Source organism: Grampus griseus (assembly GCF_964374135.1).
Source record: "Grampus griseus genome assembly, chromosome: 2".
NCBI lineage: Eukaryota > Metazoa > Chordata > Mammalia > Artiodactyla > Delphinidae > Grampus > Grampus griseus.
Window position 1 is genome coordinate 171,685,478 of NC_139018.1, and position 27,336 is coordinate 171,712,813.

The 27,336-nt window shown below is 43.5% G+C and overlaps 1 protein-coding gene across 1 annotated transcript in view; it reads right to left on the reverse strand.

Annotated features, from left to right (window-relative positions):
- Positions 1 to 27,336, reverse strand: part of CUBN (cubilin) — a 264,469-nt gene that overhangs the window by 146,746 nt on the left and 90,387 nt on the right. Inside the window, exons 29-30 of the mRNA XM_082649450.1 lie at positions 6,216 to 6,397; positions 1,377 to 1,551 (exon numbers count right to left, since the gene is read on the reverse strand). Coding sequence (XP_082505576.1) covers positions 1,377 to 1,551; positions 6,216 to 6,397 — 357 coding nt within the window. The remainder of the gene's footprint in view (positions 1 to 1,376; positions 1,552 to 6,215; positions 6,398 to 27,336) is intronic.

The window sequence follows — 27,336 nt, forward strand, 5'->3', positions numbered from 1 at the left end:
TACACCGTTACCTGGGAGCACAGAACGATGTGCTATTTTGTTTGACCACCATTTTTATGTATTCTGTGCTAAACATCCTGAAGAACCGAATTTTCGCCATTAATTCAGGCATCCCAACAAAATGAAGAAGTATGCCTAGGAAAAGGCTTCAAATACTTCAAGTACTGATGTCAAAGGTTATTTTAAAAATACTGAAAAATAATGCAAATAAAATCATATTTTCACAAAGCCATGAAATGCCTCTTCACTGTTCTCTAAAAATATAACATACTGTAAGAATAACACATCTCCTTCTAAGAATTTTGATAATTCAGTAGTGTACGCTTCTATAAATAATTTAACATCTGTCTTTTAAAATTTAATATTCTGGACATTGTACAGTCATTCAGTTTTTTTTAATTCCTATGATGTAATCAAATATCTATCAATGTCTAACTCTATGACTCATCATTTCTTGGGTTTATGATAATATAAACTAATAATGGGAAAATTCAGTATTATTTTCTGATAATTGAGAATCATTTTTAGGTAATCTAAACACCATGTAAATATAATTTTCATTAAATTCATGCACCATTAACTTTAGGAAGGCTCTAGTATACTTACTATATCACCTTTGGCCTACAGAAGTGGGGCCGTAAGGCAGCCTGGAGTCATGTCTTCACTTTGGCATTTTTTAGCTGTGTGACTTTGGACAGGCCACTAACTACTCTAAGCTTCCATTTCTTCATCAGTAAGATAAGGACAAGAAATAACCTTCCCTCAGAGGGTGGTTGTGAGGATTAAATGAGAGAGTCTTTGTAGACTAGTTAGAAAAATGCCTGACACACAGTAAGCGTTCAATAAACATTGCTATTATTAGTAGCTGTATAGATTAACATCTGCTGAAAGATTTTGTGCATTAATACTTTATTTTTAAAACTCTGCAACAGGTAATTTATTTAGACAGCCAAAGATCTTGGGCAGAAAGTCAGTATATAACAAAAGGTAATAATTCCTTGAAATTCACAAATTTAACATTTGCAGTTTGGGTATTTGCCAAGCATCCACATGTGTGGCATAAAGTAATTTAGCGCTTTGTTGATGCCCAAATTGAGGCTGGTGAACAGGCAGAAGTCCCTTGGACAGAAAGCGAGTCTGACCAACCACCCTGCTTCTGCTTTCAGCATGGATGTGCACACTTGCATGGGCTGGTTTTCACATACGAGGTGACTCTTTGCAAGTTAAACTCTCTTTCTCAGGGAAGCATATGTGCCATTAGAGAAGTCACAGAGCTGTGACGGAGGATGTAGCCGTCACATCGCTCTCTAAACACTTCATGAAATTTAACGAGGGCCCAGCTTAAGGATTTTGAGACAGCTCCTAGGTTCACCCACCTCCAGGGACCGCTCTCCATGAGATGTTGAAGCCTCTCCCATTTATGGACCAGTCAGTCTTGAATCGGATCGCCAGCTCACTTCCAGTGCTGGAGACCTGCATGGGATTCTCAGACGATCTTTGCACACACAGCTGGGCTATCCTGGGAGAGTGGAAATCAGGGCCTCCATAGATCTATGATGGGACGGAGAAAAAAAGAACTTGAGAGAGAGATTTAAGCAATTACAAGCCTTCCGCTGATTCCCCTTTAGCACCAGCGTTTGGATCCTATCATCAGCAGAGATTGAAATCTCAGCCTCCCCATGTGGGGGCACACTGTAAACTTGAGCTGGATTTTCCAAGGCACTCCCTCTGCCCTCGTAACACACAAGTTCAACCGCCCATGAAATGCCTGCTTGTCCCCTCAGCCGGAGCTGCAGAGCTGAACTGAGTAGATTACCCCAGACTCTCCCCGATCTCCCCTTCCCCTCTTCCAAGTCCACATAGGATCCCCTGCTTTCTTTGGCAGAGGCCTGTGGCAGATAATCCAGCATCAGGTCTGATTTTCTAACTCTTCTGGGCGCACAGGAATAGCCTTAGCATAAAGCTATTTTGTTGGTTCACTGAAGGCTACTGATCACTGCTACATTTTTAGGATTTTCCACTTTGCAACCCGAATGCTTTACAAGGTTAGGCATTTAACATGATATTTTTGCCCCTTCAGAGGGAGTGAAAATGTAACCTCTATCAGTGTGTTCTGTGGCATCTCAGGGAGGGAGTCCTACAGGCCCCTCTGTACCTTCTCCTGGCACAGACGCTCACAGGAGCAAGACGGAGAGCGTTCACCTTCTGCTCAGGAATCGCCCTGGACTCTGCCCCGCTAGGTCCATCTCACTTGTCCCGAGATCTCCTAGGCTGCTGCAATTTGCAACTATCTGGCTGGATGCAATACCCCGGCGACACATTCCTCGTGGCAACTGTCCCCTGGATCTCACGTCCAGCATCTTGCAGGAGGTCTGGCCCAGCCCACGGGGGCCTCCAGGATGCCTCACACACAGGTTTCTCAAGGGCCCCTTGGATAACCCGTGTGCGGGGGTGTGGGGAGAAGATAAGAATCCCACAGAAGGTGTAGACCCCCGACCGTCAATCTCGCCACACTTGCGTTAGTGCAAGAACGACCAGTTTGGTGACAGTTCTCAGGCACACTGGCATCTGTGCCCTTCCCCGCTCCCGGCTGGAACCGGACCCGGGAAAGGTGGCCCAGTGGGTGCGAGTGGTGCCCTCCCCACCCTGACCTGCGCCCTCTCCCACCCGAGCATCTCCCCAGCCTGAGGCCCCGAGCCCCTACCCCCCCCCACCCACCCCAGGGCGGCTGCCGACTGATGACTGATGTGGACCTCACTCAAGTGTCCTCCGGGGAGGGAGAGCAAGAACAACCAGCCTACTTTCGGTGAGGAGTGTGTGATTTGAATCCATAATGATTTCTTTGTCTGATTAATTCCCCCAGCCATGCGGGAAAGGCCGAAATGAATGAAACCACTGTTCCGGGAGGGCCGAGCGCAAGGGCTGTAATTGCAAAGGAATGAAGCGAGCCAACCGCTTCGAGCTGATTTTCACCTGGAAGAGCTCTGTTTGTGTGAGGCCCCCAAGTCCCATCAGAGGCAGGACTGGAGGAAGAGCCCTGTGTGGCCCTTCCCATGTACACATATGCAAATGGCACAAACCAGGCTGCTTCTGGTTTAGCACCCTTGAGATTCCCCTGCCCCCTGGCCTGGGGTGGAGCTCAGAGCCTGAAACCCACAGCCTGGGCCCCCAGTCGCCCACCCCGCAAGCAGCACATATTTGGACAGAACGCTGAGCGCAAGCGTTTAGTTCTAACAAAGAAAACTTGCACGTCAGCAAAATATTCTGGTCTCCCTGCTCAGGGTCCCCTTGAGATCGCAAACAAAGCGGGTATGAGTCGGCGGGCCTAGAGCCTCCAGAAGAGTAAACACTGCCGCTTTTGACGTTCTTTGCTTTCCCTCCACAAAGACAGCGGGGGAGAGACCAGGGGAGGCTGACTGCCCGCACCAGGCAACCGTCTGGGTCTCCTGCGTCGAGGACTGGCTTCCCTTTTCTGCTCTGTGCTGTTCAGGCTCCTTTCTCAAGGACTGAAGTGAAATCAGCCAGCGTTTCTCTCACTCAAACAATAGAATGGTACTTTCCGCTTCCACAAATTAAAACCAATAGTTAGCACACGACTCTTCAAAAGAGGAAAAAGATGGAAAGAATTTCAGGGTGTGCTTCGTTGGATTACAGCATATGACTCAACTTTGTGGGGAAGAGAATTGGTCTGATGATCAGAGATTAAAAAATGTGTTTTTAGCCAATGCTCAGGATATAGACCATTTCAAAGCCTATGGTTTTAATCTGTTTTGAACAGTTCTTTCTGCTCTGTTAGCTCCATTTACTGTTACAATCAAGTCAGCATTCCAGGGTTATGAGTAACCAAACGGCTGTTGCCTGATGCAGCTGGCCACCCTCCGGACACCTGCTTTTTGAGAGAAAAATAGATGGGCTCTTGGTTAGATCAGGTGAAACTCAGGTAAACTGGATACCTGGAGACAGTGAGGCCCTACTGGGCTCAGAGCAGGACGGGCTGATGAACAAACAGGACGGGGACAGATGGGTGGAGAAAGTCAGAGATGTTTCCAGGCCACACACCCACCTGGGGTAAAATATTGTGAAACCTGTTGTTAACATGTTATCGGCGTCCATGTGATAGGGATGGAAAAAAATCATTTTATTGTCATTAACCCAAATTGATGACAGCACCTTCTTGAGTATTTGCAGAGACGTCCAACAAGGTTTGGAGGGAAAAAGTCAGGGGGTTAACTCACTTCAGCCTTAAGAAAAAAACTTGCCCAAATATTTAAGGGCTTCAATATATTCCCTCAAACCCTGGTTGGATGGGACACGGGAGCCCACCTTGTCCTGACACAGATAAGCCCCAAGCAGACCGCAGCCTCTTCTCACGGTCCTTTCTGTGCAGGACCCTGTCTGAACGCTGCTGCCCAGAGGCCTTGAGCTGCCCCTCTGTCCCCAAGGCTGCTCACAGGGAACAGGCCTGCTCTTTGCTCTCTCACGTAATGGGTGGGACAAAACCAAAGCACAATGAACCCTATTTACATGTTGCCAAGTAGGCAACGATCACACGAGCTTTGCAATATGAAAACGAAGGGTGACGAACGTGTCACGTTACCGTGGAACACTCTGCTGCCAGCCCTCTGTACGGGTGAAGGGTTTTCATGCGACGGAGGAATCTCGCCCGCGGGAGGGAGCATCTCGACATTCCCCACGTGAGCGATATTACTGCTTCACAGTCTGAGCTGCGCGTGAGTTTCGTGAATTTTGGGAGCCACCTTATTCTCTCCTCGGAAGAAACTGGTCCTCTTCTGAGCTGGAGTCACGCCTGGGCAGCCGGACTTACGTGAAGACAGGGTTTGGGTTGAACCCAAGGACTCACCGGCTCTGTCTCCAGTCCCACTTACTGCAGCATCGTCCTTCTTTGCAGACTCGAGCTGCTCAATGTGACTCGTAGTGACGCTGCGTCTACTCAGTGAGGACAGGATTTGAGAACCCCATTTCTTTTCAAGGAGACAACTTGGTTGTAATTAAATAAGGCTTTTAAGTTTTAAAGTTTCCTATACAGGCCTGTCAACAAGGCGCTCCTTTCAGTATCTTGCACGCTGCCCACATCTGTCCTTCTACACTGGCTGACTGGCGTGTGCGGCGGGGATGGATTCAGTTCTCAGCTTCTCCACTCACTATCCTTATGGTTGTGGAAAAACCCAGCAATCTTTTTGAGCCTCCGTTCTGACAACAGTGAAGTGGGGAGCGGTAAAATCCCCCTCTCACCTCACAGGACTCGTTAACATTCAAATGGGAAAATGGATGCTGAAATCCCTTTGCCAATCACCATAAACGTACATTATCACTGCACAATTGGAGATGTGACACTTTCATTTATCCCACAAATATATATCAAGTGTTTACTATTTGCCAAGTGCTCTATGGCTCTGGGGGTATAGCAGTGAAACAAAACAAAACAGAACAAAAACACACCAATACCCAGCCTTCGTGGACTTTAAGTTCTACTAGATACAGAACCTTGTCATGAGGCAGTCCCTATCGCTGTGGCGATAGGAATTTCATGTGTACTTGGAAATCATCTGATGACTAGATTCCTGCAACAAACAGCTGATTATAACCGATTCTCAAGGGCCATCTTAATTACCCAAGATAAAGCCATTGCAGCAGTGTTGGAAAAGTTGCAGCCCCTTCCTCAACTCCCTGCCCTGTCCTACCCCGAGTACCCACGTCTTCTTTACACTCTGCCGCCCACTGCCTTTCCCAAGGGAGCTCTCTCAGGCTGGAAGTGTGGGGCACTGATGATACCAGGTTCCATCAGTGGGGACGGGAGTTGGGGGACCAATGCCTTGTGTCCTTAGAGGGATGGCTCTGAGCAGCAGACCTCATAGGACCTCGGGGGTTGCAGCAGGATTAAGCCCACATCGCCCACAGGGGCTCCCTTCCTTGGTTCTCTCTCCTCAGCCTCCCCCCATGGTTCCCTCCCTTCTGCCGCCTGGTACCACCTTCTAATTACACCCAGCCATTCGGGCACTGCTTTTAGGGAAAGTCAAACTGAGATATTAACCCCATTTTTCTGCAAGCATCATTCACCAAGGGCTGATACTCATCGAAACGTCTAAGAATAGAACACTGCTGGCCCCTGGAAAGAATTCAGGGTTTTCTGCAGAGTGATTTCCAGTTCTAGCCCCCAAATCCTATAACGTGCGGAAAACCATCTAATTTCCTACCTCCAGGACGTCGAAGGTGCAGCTTGCGTGATACTCCACATCAAAGTCATGGATGGTGAGCTGAACGCTGCTCCCAGGGGCGGTGTGAATGTACCAGATACACTCCTTGTTGGCAGGGTACCTGTTAGGGTAGCCGGGGCTACTGAAGGAGCCCGTGTCCCCAGACAACTCTCCACCACAACCTGTGAAAAGAGCAAGGCTCAGTCAGTTCCAAGAGGGCATCGGCCGCTGGGAAAAAGTCAAAAAGCCAGCTACGCAAAACATAACTCAAAATGCACAATGCCTAGCTTAGGAGAGAAATTATAAAGTCATAATAAAGTTATAATGATCAGTTATAAAACAATGAGAAAAAACCATGGCTACAGCTTATTAAATTCACTCTTTAAAAAAAATTGATTATATCATTTGGGGCGATAATTCTCAGCTCTTATGCTCACCACATCAAAACTTTGGTAATATTTTCAAGACGTCAACCTAATTTTTAGATCTTCTTCGTTACATATAGGTAAGAATTTCCTGGCAGGAAGTACAATAGACTGCACGCGCAGTCGACACCAGGTCGCTTGGTCTTCAGTTTCCTTGTATCTAATGCGTTATTTCTAAGTCCTTTCAGACCTCAGATGTGGAATTCTATGTGCTAAAAATCCTTACCTTTGTATGAGAGACTGTAGAAAATTTAAAAATATATATATATGATATGTCTACAAAAAACCTTCACAGAGATGTTTATAGCAGCCTTATTCTTAACTGCTAGAACTTGGAAGCAACCAAGATGTCCTTCAGGAGCTGAATTAGATAAATAAACTGTGGTCCATCCAGACATGGGATATTATTCAACACTAACAACAAATGGACTATCAAGCCACAAAAAGACATGGAGGAGGGCTTCCCTGGTGGCGCAGTGGTTGAGAGTCCGCCTGCCGATGCAGGGGACACGGGTTTGTGCCCTGCTCTGGGAAGATCCCACATGCCGCGGAGCGGCTGGGCCCGTGAGCCATGGCCGCTGAGCCTACACATCCGGAGCCTGTGCTCCGCAACAGGAGAGGCCGCAACAGTGAGAGGCCCGCGTACCACAAAAAAAAAATAAATTAAAAAAATAAATAAATAAAAAAAATAAAGTGAATGATAAATAAAAACAACAACAAAAATGATATAGGTCCTGGCCCTGGGAAACGTACATCTAAAAACCAACCAAACAAAAAACTGACGTATCAAACCCAAGCATGGAAAAAGACTCTAGCATGTGTTTTATGAATGTATACATCATGCCTTAGAAAGTAATTAAGGCAAGTCATTATAACAAATAATCAAATGCTACAACACGTGGTACACAGTAAAACACTGCCACTGCCTACTGAGTGCATAGATGCACTTTACAGATAGTTCCTATTTTAACGCTCATAACAACCACACGGATCATTATTATCTGCATTTCTCAAATGAGCAAATCAATGCAAACATAGGTCAAGTGGTTTGTCCAAGGTACCTAAGTCGTGAGGGGTGGAGCCACCCATGCGCAGAATCTCCCGCTATCAACCGATCCGTGCAATCCGGCAATGTGGGGTTCTTAACTACTACACTCCACAGACTCACATAGTTGGTAAGAATTCAGAGATTTCAGAATGGAAAGGGAGAGAAAAATTTCTGGAAGAAGTAAAACTTGAGGAAGGCTCAAATTTTAAAGACAAAATTAGAAAAAAATAAAGATAAAATTAGAAAAAAACGATAAATTTTTTTTCTAAAAATTCTAAATTTTTTTCTTTTGTTTTCCAAAAGCAATTTTTGGTGATTAAAAAAAATTGTTTGGGGGCTTCCCTGGTGGCGCAGTGGTTGCGAGTCCACCTGCCGATGCAGGGGACACGGGTTCGTGCCCCGGTCCGGGAGGATCCCACATGCCGCGGAGCGGCTGGGCCCGTGAGCCATGGTCACTGAGCCTGCGCGTCCGGCGCCTGTACTCTGCAACGGGAGAGGCCACAACAGTGAGAGGCCCGCGTACCGCAAAAAAAAAAAAAATTAAAAATTGTTTGCTCTGTTAACCTATCTCCCTTTTCTATTTTCCAGAATATTCTTATCAGTTGGTAAATTCTTCCAAGCACCTTCCCTTACTGAGCGTCAAGTCAGGGCTTTTCATGTTTAAAAATGACAATGCCTCCTCACTCCATTGTGAACGTATGTGCATTTTCACATTAAGACACTAAAGCTGAGGTCATGTCTACTATCCACCTTTGCAAATTTATTTGTCTGTACAGGGAATTAGAAAAAAGTGTTATAAAAGTTCAAAAGAAAGAGTTTTCATACAGAATCTCCACTTAACTGAAAAGAGCTGAGAATTCCAAGAAGAATCCTGATTGTGTAAAGAAATCGGATTCCAGCTCAACACGCTACCATCTTCTTGAATGGCCAGTTTCCTGCTTCCATTTGAAAAACCTCTGTGTTTTCAGACTTTAAATTTGTTGCACAGGACAGCATCTTTCCTATCAAGTTTCTACTCTTATTTCTGGTTGAAGTCCTGCGAAAAAGCTATTTAAAATTAGACGTGTTGACATTGTTTGTAGCCTGTGGTGAATGTTTAAAAAAACATAAGTGCGTGAAGATTCAAAAATATTTTTCCTACTACAACCATCCATGGAAAACATTCCTGAAGCCAAAATCAGCACAGATTGTATATGTGCTCAGCACCACTGCACAACCCCAGGGGGCACCAGTCACAGTGTATTCCATCAGACGATGCTCCCTGGAGTTGTGCGACACAGTGGCCCATGGAAAGCATCTCTTACTAAAATACATTATAGGTAAGCAAAGCCAGTCTGTTACCCCCATTTTTTTCAACCTACATTTTCAGCTCCTATGGTTCTTAGTATCAGTTGTATCAAATAAGCAAGCCAATGAAAAAAAAACCTTCGGCAGAAAATAACTTTGTGGTCACATAATATAAAAGAGAACAAGGAAATGGAAGCTTGGATACCTCACCTGCATTTTTATTTAGATTCAGCTCATCAGATAATCTAATTCTTTTTTTAAAATCATAGTCGATTCATCTAAAAGTCTGTATAATATTTTTCCATTGTCTTTTCCAATTGTTTTAGGTTTCCTTGTAAATTCCTTTGCAAATAGCAGGATACTAATACCCTTAACTGAGTTGCTGTAAGCTGGAATGATAATATCAGATTCTTGGCAGTCAATGACGCTTTGAAAAATTACAGTACTTTTTTATTTACCCACTTACAGCTCTGGAGACCCATAGAGTACTTTCCCCTAAGGTTTAAAATAAACATAAACAAGGTTTATAAAAAAACAAAGCACAATTTTATTTTTAGGTATGCCATGCTCTTTCCTCATGAATAGCACTTATGTGTGTGTCTCCTAAAGAGAAATTCCAATATTATTAAAAGTGATACCATACTGGGGAAAAATACTGTGTGCTTCTGAGGAGGAGACAAAGAAACTGCTGGAGCTTGAAGACTCTTTGCAGCTTTCTTTTTCTCCTTCATAATCTCACTATCTCTGAAGTTTAATTTACCAAAAGGTAACAACTTTGATTTAACAGTTCACATCAAACGCAAAATAGAACAAATTAATTCTGTGGTATTTTATGGTAAAAACTATAAAGTACTGAAATATAAAGTTAATTCTGATAATTATGGTAGAAATTTAACTCCCTCTATTTCTAAATTTTGAACGACATAAAATAACTTTCCAATTCCCATTCATCCATCCATCCATTCAATCAATATTTACTGAGCATATGCCATAGTACAGGCAGTGCTAGAGAAGCCAGGTATATTTAATGTCCCTGCGGAAAAAAAAAATCCATCTGTAGACATAAAAAAAGTGCTATTACCACATGCCCTCCTGCAAATCATTAAATTCTTTTTGCTTTTCCTTCAGTTTGCAAAGAGTAATTTTAATAAGTTTTGATTTGAAAAAAAATAGTGAATTCTATTTTATCTTTCACGTGCTAATTGATGGTAAGTTATAAATAAAAATAAATAAATCATTATGTCGAGTTGCCAAAAGATATTTTAGAATTTGCTAGTTTCAACAGTACAGCGTTGGCATAATTCTCTTTCGATACTAATTTCATTCCACAGATGAGAGACTTTTATCAGCATTTAGGCAGTTATGCTTCACTCTCCTGGGTATCATTTCTTTTTCCTAGATTTGGAAATTCTTTAATAAATGTGTACTTGGTATCAAGCAAAACAAAAATTTATGTCAAAATATATCTTTAAAAAACTGAAAAAATGGGGGGAAGTGTAAGCTGGAACGAAGTGAGAGAGTGGCATGGACATATATACACTACTAAATGTAAAATAGAGAGCTAGTGGGAAGCAGCCACATAGCACAGGGAGATCAGCTCGGTGCTTTGTGACCACCTAGAGGGGTGGGATAGGGAGGATGGGAGGGAGATGCAAGAGGGAGGAGATATGGGGATATATGTATACGTGTAGCAGATTCACTTTGTTATAAAGCAGAAACTAACACACCATTGTAAAGCAATTATACTCCAATAAAGATGTTTAAAAAAACCCAAAAACTGAAAAAATGAATGTCTATTTTTTCTATGCTCTCCTTAAGGGACAAGGGACAACATATTCATAACAAAATTGAGAACATTTCTATTAACCAAAAAAAATGAAATATGTAATGATTTATTTGATAATTTGCTTCATAAATTCAAACTATCTTTTTTTTTTTTTTTGCGGTACGCGGGCCTCTCACTGCTGTGGCCTCTCCCGTTGCGGAGCACAGGCTCTGGACGCGCAGGCCCAGCGGCCATGGCTCATGGGCCCAGCCGCTCCGCGGCATGTGGGATCCTCCCGGACTGGGGCGTGAACCCGTGTCCCCTACATCGACAGGCGGACTCCCAACCACTGCGCCACCAGGGAAGCCCAATTCAAGCTATCTTTAGGTTAACAGTGAAACATTAGAATATGAATTTGGAATTGGATAATTATAGATAAAAATGAAAAATAATAAATTCACACCAACAGTTGAGTTTTTAAAATTATAAATGAAAAACAAAAACTATAATTCACAGTAAATAGTAGAGATTTTTAAAGAGTATACAATGTGAATCTTTTGAATTGTATTTATACATCGTTTTCCACTTAATTAGCTGTGAAAAAGAGACTGGTTACAACACAGGAAATGTGACTTGGAACCTATATCAACACATACTGTCCCACTGCCAGTTAAAGGAAATAGCAAGACAGTCCAAAAACTCCTATTGTGTTTAATTCTAGAGGAGAGAAAACATGTTCCAAACGCTGAAATGAATCAAAAGCAAAATAATTTAATTCTGCCTCATCAACAATATCTTGTTTACATTGACTAGCAAAGCTGTTCATTTTCTCTGATTTACTATTTCTGCACCTTGTGTGGTAGAAACAAGTTTTGGTTTTGCTTTATTTTTAATAAACAGTGTGGAATTCAGGGACTTCCCTGGTGGCGCAGTGGTTAAGAATCCACGTGCCAATGCAGGGGACAAGGGTTTGAGCCCTGGTCCGGGAGGATCCCACATGCCGTGGAGTAACTAAGCTCCCGTGCGCCACAGCTATTGAGCCTGCGCTCTAGAGCCCGCGAGCCACAATTACTGACCCCGTGTGCCACAACTACTGAAGCCGGCGCGCCTAGAGCCCGTGCTCCACAACCTCAGTGAGAAGCCCGCGCACCACAACAAAGAGTAGCCCCCACTTGCTGCAACTAGAGAAAGCCCGCACGCAGCAACGAAGACTCAGTGCAGCCAAAAATAAATAAATTTATAAACAAATTTATTATAAATGTATAAATAAATAAATTTATTTTGTGGAATTCAAAAGTCTACTTATTTGGTAAAAGCTGCTTTACCTATGGAGCGGTCCCCAGTGTTTCTGATGTCTAATACTAAAAACCTTTCCACATAAACAAACATCCTAATTTTAATTTCCTAGTAAATTTAAGCTTACTTGGGGCCAGGAAAGAGAAAAACTGTTTGTTTGCTGCACTGTCTCCCTTGGTGTGAGATTCAGGACTTGATGGTCCCTTGTTAAAATACACTTTCTCCTGGGTGAGTCACAGAAGAAAATCTCTTTCTAAATCCAACCGGCTACTTTGGAGATGGAAACAAGGCTTCCAGAAAATCTCAGGTGCCGACATTTTATTTAGAGTAGAAATAATGGTATAGACACACCTGCAAATGAAACAAATGAAACTGTGGAGAAAACACAGTTTAGCAGGCTGTGCAATAAGTTTAAAAAAATCATGTCATTGTCAGTCATGTCTGTGACCTTGGATGAGTGACCAGGGGGTCACAAGAAGGGTAGAAAAGGGAGGACAGACAAGGCTGGAGATGAAAGAAGTTGTATCGACCAAGAGCCAATGGGAAATGACACAGGAGGTGATGGGTAGACTCCCAAGATCCTCGTCATCATCACGTTAACTGTCTGGTTGAATGAATAATCAAATGTAGGAAAACAGAGAAGTTTTCTGCAACTGGGCTTCAGTCACCTAAACAGAGACAATGATTTGGGAAGGCACTTCAGAAGTCTACATGGAGAAAATAATTAAATGATGAAAATACTAACCAAGGAGTAGCATGGAGTGATGAATAAAGAGCTCTGAGGGATACATATTCAGAAGAAATAGAGATAGGGGCTCTTTGCACCAACTGGTAAGAAAAGATTTTCATGGAAGAGACATGATTTCAGAGTTGCAAAACTTTTGGAAATATAATAATATACCAAGTAAAGCATAGGCCATGGCATAAGACAAAACATTCCAGCCCTGGCTATGCTACTCTTTGGATAACTAATTTAACCTTTCTAATCCCCAATGTCTTCATCTGTAACAGTGTTAGTACTCAACCTCATAGGGTTGTGATATAGATTAAATGAAAAGTCCAAAGTAAGGTTTTTAGCTAAGTGTCTTGCATATGACAATCACTCCATGTATACTGTGTATTACAACTCAACAGGAGTTTATCCAGATCTGGGATAACACAAGAGAAAGACCTGGAGCTGGAAGAGGAATTACCACACCAGCTAAAGAGCCATCATGACCACCCGATAAGACATAAGAAATCAATTGTTCACGAAGCTACAATAAAGATAGTTCATATCTGTATGGCAGTGCACAGTTGTTCAATGTGCTTCCAATGAGCACGTTAATCTTATTTGAAATTCATAACAACTCTGCGAGGTAGGCAAGAGTGATCACATCAGGCCCATTTAGAGATGAGCAGAGTGAGGCTCAAGAAGGCTGCTGGACTTGTAACTCATACAGTGAACGGCGGATCTGGGGCCAACCTCCCCCCGCCAGCCCCTCCTGCCCCCAAGCCCCTACTCGCAGTTCTGCCTTCTTTCCGCTATGCCTCGTTGGGCGTTTCAGCCCTAAGGCCCTGGAACGGCAGTGTTGAACACCGCCCTCATTACCTTGCTGTCCATCTACTGAGGAAAAAAGTCACCATAGCAACCAGAAAAAAATAAAGCAAAATGCGTTTCCATTTAATGTGAGACAAATCTGACAAATCTAATATGCTAACATCGTCAGATATCAGCTGAACTGGAATAAAATAATGTCCTGAAGAGAATCATATGTTTTTCAGTTTTAATTAGTTAATCTTTATAAACTTTTAGTGCTGGTGACTGACAATCTGATTCTACTTTCCTCCAAGCTGGCAGCCATCAACTGAAAGGAAGCGCTTACGTTATCAGCAGGAAGCACATTGATCTAGGGAACTCATAACAAGAAAGAGTTAAAAGTTGTTGCTTGGTGCTTTGTGACCGCCTGGAGGGGTGGGATAGGGAGGGTGGGAGGGAGGGAGCCGCAAGAGGGAAGAGATATGGGAACAGATGTATATGTATAACTGATTCACTTTGTTGTAAAGCAGAAACTAACACACCATTGTAAAGCAATTATACCCCAATAAAGATGTTAAAAAAAAAAAAGTTGTTACTAAACCTGCTTACTTGTGAAGATAACTTAAATCTTTTCCATATATAAGCAAATAAATAAAATTAATTTAAAAAAACAATAAATAAAATAAAATTAAATTAAAAAAAGAACTTTGCTAACACTTTTTCTGGGTTTTTTTTTTTTGTTTGATCTAAAACAAGCAACGAGTTATAAAATTCCAGAACAACAACAACAAAAAGCATAGTCTACGTATGTTCTATCCTCAAGGTTTAGGGTGGCTGTTGATTTTTTGTTTTGTTTTTTGGTTTTAATAAAAGCAAATTAGCAATGAAACGGCTAGATGGAATTAGAAACCCAAAGTTTTAAAAGCACATTCTGTGTTTCCTGCAATTACAATTGCTCAAACCTCTTTACACTTGGCATTTTCCTGAAACTATGTTCCATAAACCAAAAGCACTGGAAGGGCCTGCCCGCTTGGAAGTGACTCTGGGCCAAAGCCTGAGGCTGGAGGAAAAGGAACAGAGAACGGACCCAAACAGGACATCCTCACAGCCTTATCCTCTAATTTTGGAGGGAAATGTCTGAGAGATCAGGGTAAATGTGAAAAAGAAGCTGAAAAGCCAAAGTATAGTAAAAGAATAAATTTTAAATAATAAATGATGATGCCTCATCAAAATGAATGATGTATATTTTAATAGTTTTTCTATAATGTAAAAATAAAAACCTTCTCTTCTGCAGGACCTTGAGAGGAGACTCACTGGTCTGTCCAATTCCCCTCTGACATGCAAAAGGGCAGCAGGCGAAGGGGGCAGGGTCGCAAGGAGGAGTTACCAGTAAGGACTCTTTTCATGGGAGTCAGGCATGGGGTGCTATAATGAGAAACGGTAACTAGGAGCTCAGAATTTGGGAAAGCCCGACCCAAAACAAGGTTCAACTATTTCCTGCGGTACACAGGCCTCACTTTTTTTTTTTTTTAAATGGAATATAGTTGATTTACCATGTTGTATTAGTTTCAGGTGTGCAGCAAAGTGATTCAGTTATATATACATTTTTTTCTTCAGATTCTTTTCCCTTATAGGTCATTACTAAGTATCGAGTAGAGTTCCCTGTGCTATACAGTAGGTCCTTGTTGGTTATCTATTTTATATATAGTGGTGTGTCTATATTAATCCCAAACTCCTGATTTATCCCCCCCCCTTTCCCCTTTGGTAACCATAAGTTTGCTTTCTATGTCTGTGGGTCTATTTCTGTTTTGTATATAAGTTCATTTGTATCATTTTTTTTAGATTCCACATATAAGCAATATCATATGGTATTTGTCTTTGTCTGGCCTACTTCACTTAGTATGATCATCTCTAGGTCCATCCATGTTGCTGCAAATGGCATTATTTCATTCTTTTTTATGGCTGAGTAATATTCCATTGCATATATGTACTACATCTTCTTTATCCGTTCATCTGTTGGTGGACATTTAGGTTGCTTCCATGCCTTGGCTATTGTAAATAGTGTTGCTATGAACATAGGGGTGCGTGTATCTTTTCAAATAATGTTTTTGTCTGAATATATGCCCAGGGGTCGGATTGCCTGATTTACCTATGAGACATGCAAATAATGTAATTAAAGCAATTTTGAACAGAAACTTTCAGGTTAGGTTGGAATGGAGGTGGAGACAGATACGAGCTCCTTAAAACGGACAAAGTTGTCTTATGGTGACCATGGCACGTATAAGAACCACAAAAAGTCAGCAATTCCTGGTTTGGTTTTACCAGTTAATCCCCCAACAGTCTAAAAGTGCGTGGCACAGTCCCAAGGTATAGGAGAAAGGCAAGTGATAGGTATCCATCCTAAGAGAGAAGACTAAAGTCAGGTCAACACCCTCTCCGAAGACAAAACCATGAGTGGGGCGCCCAAATTCACCTGATCTTAAGGATTTGCAGATTCATATTCTGGGGGATTTTGCGGGTTAGACTGATTCTGTGAGGACAGAGAGGGCACCAGCTGGAGCAATCAGGAGATTAAATCAGAGACCAAAACCAGGTAATGTAAAGGCCAAGGAATGGGAAATTCTCCAGAGGAAAAAGAAAGAAGACAAAGCAGGTAACTCCAGGAGAGGGGAAAGTTGTCAAAGCTGCAGAACCTCCTGTATTGGCTTGAATAGTGTCCCCCAGAAATCATGTCCGCCTGGAACCTGTGAACGTGACCTTATTTGGAAATAGGGTCTTTGCAGATGTTATGAAGTTAAGATGAGGTCATACTGGATTAGAGGGGGGCTAAAATTCAATATAATTGATGCCCTTCTAAGAAGTGAGAGATTTGGGCACAGACACACAAAAGGAAGAGGGGCCATATGAAGACTGAGAAAGAAACTGAAGTTACACATGGACAAACCAGGGAAAGCCAAGGATGGCCAGCAACCAACAGAAGCTGGACGTGGCAAGGAAGGATTCTTCTCTAGAGCCTTCGAAGGGATGGCTCTGCTGATACCTTGATTTTCGACTTTGAGACTCCAGAACTGTGAAAAAATAAATTTCTGTTGTTTTAAGCTACCCAGTTGTGGTATTTTGTTACAGTAGGCCTAGGAAGTGAGGCGGGTCCTCTCCTGGGTTATAGACCTCACATGGCAGAAGGGGCGAGGGGTCCCTCTGGGGCTTCCTTTATAAGGGCACTAATCCCAACCATGAGGTCTTTACACTCATGACCTGATCACCTCCCAGATGCCCCATTCCTAATACTATCATTTTAGGGGTTAGGTTTCAACACATGAATTTTGAGGGGACATAAACGTTCAGACTCAGCACAAAGTCTATTGTTGAGAAAGCTAGAGACAAACTTAAGCTCAGTATCACATTAGGAGAAGCCAACTCAAGGGTTTAGGGTGAGGGTTCAGAAAGTTTCATCTTCCATAGGGATTTCATCCCAGACCCAGACTTTGTGATAATCATTTTGTCTAAATGTATTCCATACAGTAATGGATACGGAGTAGAGCTATCTACTTTCAGTGGTAGGGACAAAAAAAAAAAAAAAAGAGTGAAAGAATAAGGTCATAACATGCAGTTAATGACTTGGAAAATAGATATAAGGATGCAAGGAGCTCAAAACTCAATGCCAACCACAGTTATAAAATGACTTTTAAATTACCATGTAAGATGTCACATTAATATTCAAAATTAATATTTTCATAGCCATCAGACTCTCTGAGATGTTCTGAATCTGAATATTGAAGTGTTTCACCTTAGTATACCATTAAAAAGACATGAACCCAATGTACCCATATTTTAGGACTCTTTACATAATATAAATTTTAATTTCCTTTATATGAAAGTTTAAAAATCTTTCCTTTTGACCCAAACAAGTATAGTTGATCTTGGCATCTTTTCATTTTGATTAACTATATCCTTTTTCATCTAATCTACTCATTCCAACCAAGTTGAAAAATGGTTTCCCAGTAGAAATTCTTTGCTTACAATTCAGGAGAAATCAATCAATCATTCTCTCTCTCTTATACATTTTTGTAATTATTGAAGGTTTCTGAACAAAATATATAAAAACATCTTCCAAGGAAATGAAATGAGACCAAGGCAGCTGGACTAATTTCCCCTAAAGTAAGTAGTCACGCATAAGACTACCAAGAGCTACTTCATGAAATCCCCCAAACAGGCAAAGACAGAGGAAACATGTTCTCTTTATGTGATTTCCAAGTTCAACACTCATACTAAGTATTCATTCAAATCCGGCTTTGTTTCTATTTATTTCATTTATTTTTTTGGGCATGCTGCACAGCTTGTAGGATCTTAGTTCCCCGACCAGGGATTGAACCCGGGCCTTTGGCAGTAAAAGGGCCGAGTTCTAACCACTGGACTGCCAGGGAAGTCCCTCTTTCCATTTAATTATTTTGGTACACAGTGTGTTTGCAGGGAGAGAAGCTCACTGCCTCCCCACAGGGCTCTGCGTCACCCACCCTCACCCACCCCCATTCCTCCTCTCACCCCCCCCAACCCCCAGCCTTTCTTCCACAGCAAGGTTGCCCCTGATGGACCAATGGACAAGTGTAGGCAGCACCATGCCAACGGTCGTGGTGTCCCCTGACCCTCCAAGCTCCGTCCGAGCCTGAGCCACGAGACGATGTTCCGTGATGACAATAGGAAGGGTGCTGGTCCCTCACAGGACACATGCCTCGGGCGTCCAGTCAGCCCACGTCCCCTCTGACTGGGGTCCTGAATTAACCAAACCCTCAAGCGCTCCACCCTCGTCCAACCAATCTATTATGGGGTAGCTATCCTTCGCTTTAATAGCAGTCCTCTTGTAAGCTCTTTTGCATAACTAAGCCATGGTAACAGATTAGATGATCTCTGTGGTCTATCCCAGCTCAAACTGTATGATTACAGCAACCATATGTAGCCACTCCAGAGAAAGAACACTTTACGAATGAGGAATAAAGCAGATACTGTGTTGAAGGACAGACAAGCAAACTCAGCTATTTTGAACTAGTTGTTGGCTAAGTACTGCGCTTCACCCCATCATTGCTATGGATGAAGGAGCTGTGCAATTCAGTGGGGAGACCTTGGAACTGGAACATCATTTACTTGGGAAAGACAGCACACGTTCTTTCAAAAACAGCCATTATCCTCGGTGGGAATTTAGCTGCAAAATTACCTGCTATAAGCTCTGACCTTCTCTGCGTTGCAATATCATCTCATCTTTTTTGCAATGAAAAATTGTGGGGAAAAATCATTTGCTTGTAGGCAGAGTGCAGCTGTGTAAACACTTGGGAGTTCGACACCACACACTTGGTTGTGTGTCCTCATTCCCTCTTTGAGTTTGGGGAAGTTACTTGACTTCTCTGACTCCTCCCTCAGTTTTCTTACCCATAATATGTGAACAACGATGCTGATTTCAGAGTATTGTTAGGAGAAGACGAGATCGTATTTTTAAAATGCGAGCCAAAGGCCCAGCACATGGCAGAAAGATAACACCAACTTTTCAAAAATCATAATATCAACATTTTAAATAATTACTTGGTCCAGTAGTAATAAATGAGGTGTCCATTAAGTCAGTGCACCAAGCAGTTAAATCATATTTTCGTTCGCTCTTAACATGGTCACGTGGTTTTATTTTTATCACCATTAACGTCTTAAAATAAATGTAAAATGACATTTAGGTAGTATTGATAAATCTGTATTATTTAGCCTATGAGTAGTCTGAAAGTATAACTAGAAGGAGAAAAAAATCAGGGATAAGGTATATCAATGTCATCACTTATACAGAGAACACAGAATTAGGTTAAATTAGGTTAGGTTAAATTAGGTTAAATTACTAGAATGTAATTACTATCTTATACCAGAGATTCATTCTTGGTTTTGTGAGTCAAGGCCACGGAAGGCTGGCTTCAGTTTCTCTGAATATCCAGCGGCATATACAAAAAAACAAGTCCTCGGATACATAATGTCAGAGATAAGTACGGCATTATTTAAGTAAACGCTCAAAAAGAGAAATCTCTGGGGACAAAAATTATGTTTTACACTGAACATCGTGTTTATTCTGTGTTGGTTTAGTCATTTGGGGCTAAATTTGAAACTGTGGAAAAAAATGCGTGGTTTCTTTTTGCACTTTGTACAGAAAAGTGTGGAATCCCCTGGAAAGTATGTGCAGTATCTGTCAGGGGTGTTGTTGCTAAGGAACCAGAACACAAACAGAAGGTTCGAGAAAGCCCTTCTTTTTGGCCCAAGTCTCAAGGACTATTACAAATTGTGCAATATATGATTTGGGAAGGTCATGGTTGTTTGAGGGTTACTTTTTTCTTTTCATAACTGTTTGAAAGAGGAGCAATGGAAATAGAGCTCAACCTCTGCAAACGGTAGTGACGTGGGAATTGGGATGCCAGACTCCTAAAAGGTTGCCACTGGATACGAGACTCAGAGCCAACATTACATGAAGGTCAACTCTGTGTGTGTGTATTTTCCTTTGTCGTCAAGGAGGCAAATAATGTCAGAATTTAGCTTTTCCGCTCATAGTGAAATGTCTGCCTAGGTTTAATGCTGCCTCTGGTTACTAGGACCTTGCTGGAAAAATTGTGAAACCAAGGCAAAAAGAACTGCAGGATTTTCTTAGTACGTGATCATCCCACTTTTACAAATTTATAAACAGATTTTTTTTTTTACATTAGCATCATCCATTAAGAACTTTTTTCCAATAAAGATGTTAAGTGAGAACTCGCCATAAATAAAAATCAGACACAGTATCATAATACAGCAATCTGTGCTTTGGTTCTCCACGAAGACTGTACTCGCTTTCAGTCTCCAGGCTTAAACGTTCTCTAAGAGTAACACAAAGGTGAAAGTCCAAAATATCAACTAGGCTGAAGTGGCCAGAATAAATAGGACGGGATAGAGCATGTATAAGTGTGAGAGAAAGCCTAATTAGCAGTTAGGGAAATAACTTTTAAATTAGACAGAACTAATGTTTCTTAAAAGCTTCTCTTTTACTGAAATTTTGACCCACACTGAACAAGATTTCTTTATCTCATATCACACAACATCATAAAACAATCACAGGAGTCTATGTTTTCCCCCATCTGTCTTTACCAAGAGCCTGCTTACAGATTTACTGAACAAAGGGCACATTCTCGATCGCAGCTGAAGTTACCTTAGAGGCAGAGTGGGAGAGGTGTTTTACTACTTCTTTCTCTGTGACCTTCTATCACTGCCCAGCAGGAAGTGACACTAGGAGAGAGAAAGGTCTCTGCCTGAGATTGAGGACCAGACTGCGTGATTCACACCCTGGCCTCATAAGCCTGCCGCAGAGTCTCTGCTGACCACAATTCAAAAGCCACTTTCCTGGGGCTTCCCTGGTGGCGCAGTGGTTGAGAGTCCGCCTGCCGATGCAGGGGACGCGGGTTCGTGCCCCGGTCCGGGAAGATCCCACATGCCACGGAGCGGCTGGGCCCGTGAGCCATGGCCGCTGAGCCTGCGCGTCCAGAGCCTGTGCTCCGCAGCGGGAGAGGCCACAGCAGTGAGAGGCCCGCGTACCGCAAGAAAAAAAAAAAAAAAATCACTTTCCTGGCGAGCGCCTCCAGGTTCCCGTGAATGTTTGCATGGTGAGGAACAGGGCTCGGGACAGACACGGGAAATAAAAGCCAAGTTCTCGCGATGGCTCCCATCAACTGGTCTTCGACAACTTGTCCTGCCTCACCTTCTATCCTCCTTTTAGCTCCGTATTTCTCAATCGTGTTCATTATTGCCCTTCTAAGGAGGCTTTTTGGATATTTTTTCCCGATTGCTCAAATAATTTAATATCACAGATATAATATATATCTGCCGTGTACTCTCTGTATGAGTGCTTTATACATGAAGCATAAAATATTTTCACCCTCCCAAGAAGCAATTCTCACCCCCTTGGTGTGGGCGCTGGGAGCGTGTGCTTTAGCCGAAATACTTACGGTTGAAAGCCTTTGCCATAATCAACCCAAGCCTCCCTGCTTCTACTTAGAAATGCCTCCCTCTCCCAGAGATTTGACTGATTCTTATTTATTCTTTAAAACTCGGCTCAAGTATCAAATCGGCCTGGAGGGCCTCTCAAAGTCCCTGCGGCCAGCCTAGGTCTCCTCCCCGGCCCCCCAGCATCACGGATCATGGATTCTGCCCTTGCTTTGTCTGTCTCCGCTACTACTGACCAACTCCCTGAAGTCAAGGATGCTGTCTCCTTCTTCTCTGTTATGGGCTGAATTGTGTCTCCCCCAAAATTAACACACTGAAGCCCTAACCTCCAGTACCTCAGAATGTGACTGCGTTCGGACATTGGGCTACTACGGCAGGGATGAAGCCAGAATAAGGCTCCTAGAATGGACCCTAGTCCAATCCAACTGGCCTCCTTATATGAATAGCAAATCTGGACACACAGAGCCATCAGTAGGTTCACACAGACAAAGCCACGTAAGGACACAGCGAGAAGGCTGCAGTCTGCAAGCCAAACAGAGGGGCCTCAGGAGAAACCAAACCTGCTGACACCTGATCTTGGACTTCCAGCCTCCAGAACTGTGAGAAATAAACTTCTGATGTTTAAGCTACTCAAGCTGGTATTCTGTTATGGCAGCCTGAGAAAACAAATACACTCTCTACATTTTATAAACGCCAAGCCCAGAACCCGGTCATGAATAAATATATTCTGGTTGGTTGGTTGAATGAATGACTGAATGAAAACATGTCCTCAATACATATCACAGAGGCCCCAAGTAATCACTAACACAAGATGCAGAACCACAAACTGTTCTTTGAATTACAAAAGATAAAACCTTTGTCCTCAAAGGGTGAGCCTCCCAGAAACCCCAGCACAGATACTCTAAATCACAAAAGGAATAAAAAACGACAAATTAGATGGAATTCCCCTGAAAGACCAACAATAGCAAAGACTACTGAAATGCCCATGTGAGGAGGGAAAGAACTGAAGGAAGGTTTACGAGAAATGTTGCTGACCTCAAGGAGGTTCTTTGCCAGGGCTCTCAAAATGCATCTTTTAGAAGCGCTTTGATACCGTGCTGCGTCTCCACAGGTGGTCAAGCAAGCGCTGGCTCATGTTCAAACCAAGCCAGCCATGCAGGATCCGGATACAGTTTTTATAAACCCCGAGCTGATCTCTGAAAAACCCTCAAGGCTTGAGAAATCTCGTTAATAGCTGAAAAGATGAGAAAATGGAACCAGCCCCCATTCAAGAGGCTGATGTCATCTATCTCCCCAGAGAAAAGGCCACTCTCTCCTTTGTGAAAGCCCAGGGTGACATCACCCCCTGATCCATGCACTTCGCCCTTCCTCTGCTGTTCCCAGTTCAGGGGTTTTCTCCCTTTGCAAATGTCACCCTTTCACTCACAAAGCTCCTTGACCTTGCATTTTGCCGGATTCCACTGCCAAGTGAAAGAGGGCCCCTGGGAGGCGTGATCAGAAGAGGCGAGGGCTTTGTGCAGCTGGCCGGGAGGCCCTATTCACGCAGCTCGCAGAAAGTTCTATATTCCCTTCAGCAACCCAGATGCAGGTCCCCGAGGCCAGGCCAAATGCAGCCCCCAGACAATGCTGTCAGCGCTGAATACCGCACACCGTTTAGCCAGACAGGGCAACTGTGGCCATTTCTTCCTTTGCAGAGTGGGATTCTCTTTGATGCTTTGCATAAAGGCGACGCAGTGTGGTTAATCTCACACCCGCAACACAACTCTAAAGAAGTACCCACAAAGAAAGCCCGACTGTAGGTCCATTTTCTCAAAGCAAATAGAAGATCTGTGTGGGTGACAGAGAGGCACGTTTTGTGAGCGGGTTTATTTATTAATTGGCCTCACGAACGAAGCACATGGGGAGCCTCCTCGGCAGCAACGGTCAGGAAATGATGCCACTGCAGACTCTGAACTTGCAACGAAGAGGCTTTTGGACTTCTCACTGCATAGTTTGGAAGAGACTGGGAGGGGAAAGAGGGTCTGAAAGGAGATTTGATTCTAGTGAAAAGAGGCTCAGAGTTTAAAGGCACTTTCTCTGGCCCGTGCGGAAGAGCAGCTTCCCGGCCAGTGTCAGCCTGGGTGTCCCGGCCCAGCGCTGGAGCCTGACTCTGAGATGTGGATCTGAAGAGGCTGTGCTCAGACGACGTTTCTGAATTACCTACACAGACACACTTGCGTGTGCACGCAGGCACATTCAGGAATATTTCTCTTTAATTTAAAATTGAGACTAATTTTTAAGTGTATTCTGGACCTTGTATCTTTAATATTTAGTTATGAATATTATTATGAATATTACTTATTGAATATTTTGTATTCAGATCCCACAACATGCCACGTTGCTTCAGTGCTTCCAGATGCTACTCAAAACTCATTTCTCTGTAAGTCAAAGACAAATGTTGTGTAATATTGCTTACACGTGGAATCTAAAAAACACAACAAATTAGTGACTATAACCAAAAAAGAACAGATTCACAGATAGAGAGAACTAACTACCGGTTACCAGTGGGGGGGGGAGGGGCAGTATAGGGGTGGGAGTGGAAGGTACAAACTATTGGGTGTAGCACAGGCTCAAGGATGTGTTGTACAACACGGGGAAGACAGCCAATATTTTGTAATAACTGTACATGGAAAGTAAACTTTAAAATTGTATAAAAATAAATTTTTAAATGACAAGAAAAAAAAAGGAACTGAAAACCAACATTTTATTTCAAGTAAACATGTTTTTTTGGTATGCACATGTGATACTTCAAGGTCATAAATGCTTCAAAGCTCAACGTCCAGATAATCTCCCAAATAAAGATGCATAAAAAGAAGAAAAAACTTACAGTTCTCTGAAATCTGAAGGGTTTACGGGAAAGAGAGGGTACGAGCCCGTCCCTGCCCGAGCCCCTAACAGTGAGGGACCCAAAGGCCACTGCTTCACTCTCCGGACCCTCCTGCTGGACCTGTGACACTGGACTCCAGCCGCCCTGGCCGTGTGGATCCCCACGCGCACCATGCCCCCTCCCACCACAGGGTCTTTCTTCTACGAGGAACCCTTTTCCTTCTCCTATTTGCCTCCTTAGCTCCTGCTTATTCTTCGATTTTAGTTCCAGAGTTGCACCCTCATGCAGGACCGCCCTGGCCTCCTGTGCAGGTTGAATCCCCTTTTGTATGCTCCTGTGGCGTCATCACAAGGGGCACTATTTATGTGCCCCTTGGCTGGACGGCTCCTTCCCCCAGTCGCCTGTGAGCTCCCAGAGTGTAGGAACCAGGCCTGGGGCAGGAGTCACACACTAACAGTTCCTTAGTATCTCTGGAAGGAACACAGGGATGACTAGAAATCGGATTTATGTCTTCAGGTTACCAACAACAGGTGAGAAGTGAGGGAACCTCTTCCATTGGAGGCCTCCTCCCTGACCCTTCTCTTTTCTGTCGGCCCCTCTTCTCGGCTGTCTCGAGTTACAGACGTAGTTCAGATGCTGAGTATAAACTCAGCATTGCGTGGCTATAGTATATGACAGTTAATTTTGCACAGATCTAGACCACTAACAGTCTCCTTCCAGAAGGTTCTTCCCAAGCATAATTTACATCTAGTGGCACAGAGTTAAAAAAAAAAATTTATTCAGTTCTGGTCCTATCTGGCAAAATTTTGTTGCACAACTCTGGTTCCAAGCTTAGCAAGTTTTCAGCAATTGGGAGTAAGTTTTGAAATAGTAAACAGGTTACGAGAATAGACAGAGGATGTCTTTGACTCTCCCAAATGAAGACAGATTCCAAATGGGACTGGAAGAAAAAAATTTTCCCAACCAAAACTCAAAGCCGTGCCTAGTGTGTTGGCTGGAGAAACCCAGTCGTCCAGGGTAGCCAATAATGACCATGAAGTCCTTAGTGTGGCCTTGGACTAGTACGGCTACAACGGCCTGGAGGGGAGAGGAAGCAGCGCACTGAGGAGAAAGATATCACCAGCAAAATAAATCGCTTCTCCTAAAATGCTCCGTCCTAGCGGCATGGCAGAATTACTTAGGGAGATTTTCAAAATTAGCAGTAGTCAAGGTCCCACCGCAGACCAATGGAATCCTATCTCCTGGGTTGGAACCCAGGCACCGGTACTTGTGAAAACTCCCAGGCAATTCCTGCGTGTATCTCGGGCTGAGGACCGTGCCCCTAGGCCCCGAGCCTCGGTCTCCTGGTTGGCATTTCTTACTTCCCACTCTCTGACTCAGTGTCAGTAGGATAAAGGCTGGGGCCCCAGGGAAAAAGAACCTCACCGCTTCAGAGTTTAGAGAAGAGAAAGCTCTCCGAGTGTGGTCTACAGAGACACGCCCACGGCACCACCTGGGAGCTTTTCAGAAATGCAGATCCATGGGCCTTACCTCAGCCCTCACATCAGGATCTGCATCCTAACGAGATCCCCACTGACGCATATCCACGTGGAAGCTTGAGAAACACCGTTCTGGAAAATACCCTTTGCCCTTCAGAATCTGGACCATGTCCCAAGATTTTCCTGTTTCTTCTAGGTCTTTCCACACTGTCTCCAGTTCCCTCAGAGTCAGGCTATTTCTGAATCACACAATACCAGAGACGGGCTGTATTACAGAGACGACTCAATCCAGCTCCTTCATTTAATAGATCAATAAATTGACATTCCAAGGTTAAATCTACCTATTTGATGAAAAGGACAATCCCGAACTTCCACAAGCTTAATTATCAAAGCTCATGCACTTTGGGAATTTATAATCTGTATTTCAAGTTATAAGTAGCTGTGGATTACCACTGAATATTTTTAAACACTGAAAAACCCTATACGTATATTTTAACGAAATATACTCAGGCTCCAGTTCATAATAGAACGTCGTACATTCTCAAGTATATGATAGGGTTCTCCAGTTGTGTAAAGTGCTGCGATGCATATAATACCTGTACTATGACGTTAAAAACCCTCAACACACATTCACATATGCTCACCCTGGGCTCACCCCTGACTGTGACAGCAGGACCACCGTTCAGAATGTCTGTGTGTGATTCCAGGTGTAACATGGCAACTCCACTCCTCCTTCAAGCTGATTGAATCATAGTAGTGAGCTCTTGGCCTAGAACTGCTTGTATAATATTCACGAGGACTATATTTTTCAGGTCTCAATCACTCTAGGAGAGTGGTCCTCAACTGTACTCGCCAGGGGGACTAGTTAAGACACAGATTATTGGGCTTCCCTTCAGAGGTTGCCATTCCATAGTTCTGGGATGGGGCCTGAGAATTTGCATTTCTCACAAATTCTACTGCTGCTTTGGGGGACCAGGGTTTGAGAAGCACCGCCTGCGGTCCTCTGCCTTTCGACTGGCCCACATGAGGTCAGTCTAGAAGTTTCAGAACTTGCGCTTAAAACCAATTTTCATCTTCAGAGGAGTGGTGATCCCTACCTGTTTTGGGAACCACCAGGTCGTAGGCAGGCTTTCACCTGCCCCTACTCGTTTGGCAGATGTGACCCCTGTCCTTGGCTTACTGCATCACTGGCTCAAGCTTTCTGCTCGGGTTCCCCTCACAGCCCAGTCCTCTCCCTCCCCCTTGTCTCTCTGATCGACCCTCCTTCCTTCCCTTCTATCCCCGTCACTCCTTCTCTGCTCAGTGTCAGGGTGAGTCTTAAATCTCATTCTGTTCCACTCCCCCGAGAGACTCCATCGCACCCTGTGACCTGCTTGCCACACCCAGGTACAGGCCTTCACCCCTAGAAACTTCCTTCTGCTTCCTCCTTTCTCGTAAGCAATTTACGG